Source organism: Sminthopsis crassicaudata, chromosome 4, assembly GCF_048593235.1.
Source record: "Sminthopsis crassicaudata isolate SCR6 chromosome 4, ASM4859323v1, whole genome shotgun sequence".
Lineage (NCBI taxonomy): Eukaryota > Metazoa > Chordata > Mammalia > Dasyuromorphia > Dasyuridae > Sminthopsis > Sminthopsis crassicaudata.
The window spans coordinates 458,412,721-458,418,720 of NC_133620.1; the positions used below are offsets into that span (position 1 = coordinate 458,412,721).

The window sequence follows — 6,000 nt, forward strand, 5'->3', positions numbered from 1 at the left end:
AGTTGGGAAGGAGGAGTCCAGTGATTAGCTAATTATGTCTATCATCTGAGGTCCTGCCTCATGAAATGCAGAGAGGTTTATTATAGGAAAGCTGCCCGCCAGGTGATGAGCCTTCTTTCCCAGCAGCCACTTAGTCTGGAAACTAACAAAGGCCGGAGAGCTTTTGGTCATCACCGTTAGCTGGAGAGTAACGGCCACAGAGAATCCACAGCATGCAAATTTTCATTTTGTACACATGGAGGAAGATTAGCAAAGGGCCGCTGTAGTCCCAGCATCCATTAAGTGATCCCCATCTCCCCACTAAGCAGGAGCCACATTTTTCTTCTTAAATTAGTCTGCACCCCCATTCTTGGTGCTCCCATCACTTACAAGCTCCGTAGAATTTCTCTGATTGTTACCACTTACAATTTATAAATTCAGTGACTCTCCTTTAATCCACTCCTCTTTCTAAGTTCCCTATTGAAGGTTCCATCATTCATCAGGGGTATAGGTTTGTAACTTAGGAATCATCCTTCATTCATTTCCCATTCCTGGTTCCTATCATTTTTCAAATCTTGTGGATTATATGGCTCAGAGGCAACTTGTTCATTTTGTGTGTGTGTGTGTGTGTGTGTGTGTGTGTGTGTGTGTGTGTGTGTGTGTCTTTTCTCTTTCTCTCTCTCTCTCTCTCTCTCTCTCTCTCTCTCTCTCTCTCTCTCTCTCTCTCTCTCTCTCTCTCTCTCTCTCTCTCTCTCTTCCTTTTTCTGAGGCTGGGGTTAAGTGACTTGCCCAGGGTCACACAGCTGGGAAGTGTTAAGTGTCTGAGACCAGATTTGAACTCAGGTCCTCCTGAATTCAAGGCTGGTGCTCTATCCACTGCACCACCTAGCTGCCCCTCTTTTCTCTCTTTAAAAAAATTAGTTTTAATACACATCGCTTTATGAATCACATTGGGAGAGAAAAATCAGAACAAAAGGGAAAAACCATGGGAGAGGAAAAAAAAACCCCAGAAAAAAGAAGTGAACGTAGCATGTTTTGATTTACATTCAATCTCCATAGTCCTTTTTCTGGGTACAGCTGGCATTTTCTGTCCAAAGTCTATTGGATTGCCTTGGAGTGTTCTTTCTCTTTTGATATATAGCTTCTTTCTTTCTTTTTGAAGAAGCAATGTGGCAGACTGGATGGAGGGATACACATGGTATCTGGAAGACCTAAGGTCAGATCTCAGTCTCAGAAAGTTTTTAGCTGTGGGACTCCGAGCAAATCACTTACCTATTCTCTATTTCAGTTTCTTCATCTGTAAAATGGAGGGGGGGGAACCTATCTTCTGGGGTAGTTGAGAGGACAGTATTTGTAAAAAATTAAAAACACTTTGCAGATGCTAGCTATTGTTATTATTACACACTCCACTCCAGCTGATGATCTTTTCTAGTCTCAGTTGGGGTTGATTTGGATTGTGCAAGTAGTTACTATCATGAAGTCACATTATTATAATTTAGTTCAATTCCATGAGCATCCTTACTTCCTTACTATGTGTCAACCATTGTATTGCGAACTGGGATCCAAAGTCAAACATTAACACAATGCCTGCCTTCAAGGAGCTTACATTGTACAGGAATTAATTAGTAGGCACCCAGATAAGGGGAGATAGGGACAGGATGAATGTAGGATTCTCTGATGCTTCAGACTACCTCCTTCTCTTTCTTGAGTGTTCATGGCGCTGCTCTCTCTTGGTTTTCCTCCCTAGATGACTGATCTTTCTATGCTCTAGCACTCTGTTGGATCTGCTTTCCTCTCTCCATATTCTCTTTCATTTATCTCATCAGCTCCCATGGGATTAACCAGGTCTCATCCTTCTCCTGATCTCTAGTTCCAGCTCACTGCCTGCCTGCTGTTTTTTGCCAACAGGAGGTCCCACAGACATTTCACTCAACATATCCAAAACAGGATTCAGTGACTCTCCTTTAATCCATTCCTCTTCCTAAGTTTCCTACTGAAGGTTCCACCATTCTTTCAGGGCTAGAGGTTTGTAATTAGGAATCATCCTTCATTCATTTCCCATTCCTAGTTCCTATCATTTCTCAAATCTTGTGGATTCAACTTCCATATCTCTTCTTTTCTCCTCTTTTTTGACTACCACCCTATTTCAGACTGGTATTCCCTCAGAAGTGGATTTATCACAACAGCCTGTTAATTGATTATCTTCCCTCTAGAATCCATCCTCTACCACAGGCCTTAACCTGTTCAAGAAGCTCCAAGGCCTCCTTAGTGCTCTCTTTTTGTCATGAAAACCCAGCACAATCTGCCCTCAGGTTATATTTCTTGGATGGACTCTGAAGGACTCTCTCTCTAGCACTAGACACTCCCTGCAAACTTGCTTCCGCCATGTTTCCTTTAAACGCAAATAGAGATGGGGCCATGAAGCTGGACATGAGGATCAATACTGGCTGCAGATGGACTTAAGTTTTAAAATGCAATATTATTTATGTTTGATTCAGTTTTTCTTTTCTTAAATATTTTCTAATTACCTTTTAATCTGGTTTGGGATATGTGTTGGACATACCGTTTGGCCACCTACTCTTTCTCCTGCCTGCATGTCTTTCACTCACTTTTTTCTCTTTGAGAAGTTCCACTCGAAGACAAACTCCTAACAGAGTAGTTGCTGTTAATGTTCCTCGAATTTATTTTGTCATTATTTTGTGTATAGTTTGCATTTTCTTATAGTTGTGCACACATAATTCCTCTTAGTAGAATGTAAACTCCTTGAAGTTGGGGACTTTTTAGATTTTTTCCTTAATATTCCAAGAGTCTAGCCTTGTGGCTGGCATATACAGTAGGTGGTTAATAAATGCTTGTTGAATGGAGGGGAACTGAAAGATCCTTTATAGGAGCTGACTCAAGGCTCAAAAGCCTTGAATAAAGCTAAGGATTATTATTGTTACCACCACCACCACTACCACTACTACCATTACTACTACTACTACTACTACTACTACTGCTGCTGCTGCTGCTGCTGCTGCTGCTGCTATAACTACTACTACTATAACTGCTATTACTACTACTACTGCTATTACTACTATAACTACTACTACAATTGCTACTACTATTACTACTATAATTGCTATTACTACTAATACTACTACTACTGCTATTACTACTATAACTACTACTACAATTGCTACTACTATTACTACTATAATTGCTATTACTACTAATACTACTACTACTGCTATTACTACTATAACTACTACTACAATTGCTACTACTATTACTACTATAATTGCTATTACTACTAATACTACTACTACTGCTATTACTACTATAACTACTACTACAATTGCTATTACTATTACTACTACTGCTACTACTATCACTGATCCTACCGTTTTTATTACTACTAATACTACCATCACCACTACTATCACTATTTTCACCACTACCACCTTGTGGTTTGTATAGCACATTGTATTTTTCAGAATTCTTTCAGACATAATTAATTTAATCCTCCTAAGCACACTGAAGTAGGGAGGCTGGACAGATAGAATTATGATCATTTAAGGAAGAACATGTAGATTTTCAGAAAGTTCAAAGGACTTTTCCAAGACCTCACAGAACTGATAAATGGAGGAATTGGGTTTGAATCCAGGTGCTGTGATTGCTTATTCAGCCCCCTTCCTCTTCTGTGTGGGATTTCTTTTCCTAGGATATGATGGTGTGGTGACCTTGGGCAGAGCCTTCCAGAGGAAGGGAATGGCTTCTGCTCACACTGGCATTCAGGCTTATTCCACATAGCTCTAGTGTCCCAGGGAGAGCTGGGAACATTAACCTCGAATGTAAGGATATGTTATTAACCCAGGAATGTTTCAGAAAAACCCGAACCTACACTACATATCCCTTCTTGTCTAACAGACCGTGCTTTGAAGGTTGTTTAGCCTTTTGATCTCAGGGATCAGTAACATTTTGGCTCCTGATTCTCTGGCTTGTGAACTTGTTAACGTTTTTCCTGGCATCTGCCCCTACAGTTATGTCTGACCATGTCAGGGCAGCTCCAGTATACCACCAGGCTGGCTCACTTCCTACCCAGTTTTAGTCCAGGCAAGTATTGCTTTAGGGTGCTAGTATGCAAGCTCTCTTGTTCTTAAGGCTTCAGATAGAAAAACCCAAAGATCAGGGGCACCTTCAGAGTTTTAGAAATCTCATCTTCTGCTATAGGAATACCTGGGTCAGCAAGCATTTATTTAGTACCTGATGTATGCCTGGTAGAAAGTTAGGTGGTTCAGTGGGCAGAGCATTGGCCTTGAAGTCAGGAAGACTCATCTTTGTGAATTCAAATGTGTCCTCAAACACTCTGTGTGATCCTGGGCAAGTCCCTTCACCATGTCTGCCTCAGTTTCTTCATCTGTAAAATGAGCTGGAGAAGGAAATGGCAAATCATTCCAGTATCTCTGGAAATGTCATGAAGAGCCAGACACACACTGAGAAACAACTGAACAAGAACAACAATAGTGCGCCAGGCACTGGGTTAAGCTCTGAGGATACAAAGAAAGACAAAAACAGAACCTCCCCTCAAACAGTTCACATCTAATGGGTGGAGATAGGGAGACAAGCATTGAGTGAATCTCAGCAGGTCCACAAACAATTATTAGGCACCTACTAAGTGTCGGGCATTGTGCTAAAGTCTGGAGGTATAAAATAAAGCAGAGAGAGACTGAGAGAGGGAGAGACAAAGATGGAGGAGAGAGAGAACCTTAAGAATAACCAAAAACCCCAACTCTGCTTAGGAGTTTACATTCTTTTTTTAAAATTTTAAATGTTTATTTTCTGTCCTTTTCTTTTTTTTTTTTTCTCAAGGAAATTGGGATTAAGTGACTTGCCCATGGTCTAGATGTTTTATTTTCAGTTTCAAATTCTCTTCCTCTTACTCCCTCCTCTATTTGAGAAAGCAAGAGATAACATACCTGATTATATCCATGAAATCATGCAAAACATATTTCTTCATTAGCAGTGGGAAAAAATAAAGAAAAACAATATGCTTCATCTCTCTGAGGTCAATAGCATTTTTTTATCATGGGCCCTTGGAACTGTCTTGGGTCACTCTCTTGTTCAGGGAAGCTAAGTCTTTCATAGGTGATAATACTTAACAATTTTGCTGTACTGTGTACAATGTTCTCACTTTTTATCAATTCACGTAAGCCTTCCCAGGTTTTTCTGAAACCGTTTTGCCTGTCATTTCTTATAGTAAGAGAACTCCATTACAAACACATACCATGACTTACTAAGCCATTCCCCAATTCATGGGTATCCCTTCAATTTCTAATTCTTTTATTTTTTTTTTTTTACCACAAAAAGAATTGCTATAAATAGTTTTGTTAAAATAGATACTTTCAGTTTTCTTTGATCTCTTTGGGGCACAAGTATTGCTGGGTCAAAGGTTAGGCACAGTTTTATAGCCCATTGGCTCTAAAAATTCCAAATTGTTCTTCAGAGTTATTGGACCAGTCCACAGATCCACCAACAATGCATCAGTGTCCCTATTTTTCCATGTTCCCTCTAGCATTTGTCATTGTCCTTTTCTGTTACATTTGCCAATCTCATAGGTGGGAGATCATAGGTGCTTTCAAAGAACTTATGTTCTAATGAGAAAGGTAATATACACAGATCCATTTGTAGACAAATGGTAAATTGGAAGTAATTAGAAGTTACTGCAATGTTTGATTTCTTTACTTGACCAGTGTCTTTTTAAACCCTTTGCTTTGCATTTGGTTCTTTTTCAGCAAAATAAAAACCACACAGATCTCTTGCTTGGTGTAGATGCTAAAGGGATTCATGTCTACAGCATCAATAACCGGTTCTCTCCAAACAAATCTTTTGAATGGAGCGCTATCAGAAACATTTCCTACAGTGAGAAGGAGGTAGGTGGGGGTGAGTGGACCTTTCATGCTTGGAGAGCATGGCTAGGTGAGCCTTTTAAATGTATCTTATTTGGGCTGAGAAGACTGAAGTTAATCATTTTTATTTAAA

The 6,000-nt window shown here is 39.8% G+C and overlaps 1 protein-coding gene across 1 annotated transcript in view; it reads left to right on the forward strand.

Annotated features, from left to right (window-relative positions):
- Positions 1–6,000, forward strand: part of LOC141540233 (merlin-like) — a 51,226-nt gene that overhangs the window by 26,343 nt on the left and 18,883 nt on the right. Inside the window, exon 9 of the mRNA XM_074263985.1 lies at positions 5,749–5,891. Within this exon, the coding sequence (XP_074120086.1) occupies positions 5,749–5,891 (143 nt within the window). The remainder of the gene's footprint in view (positions 1–5,748; positions 5,892–6,000) is intronic.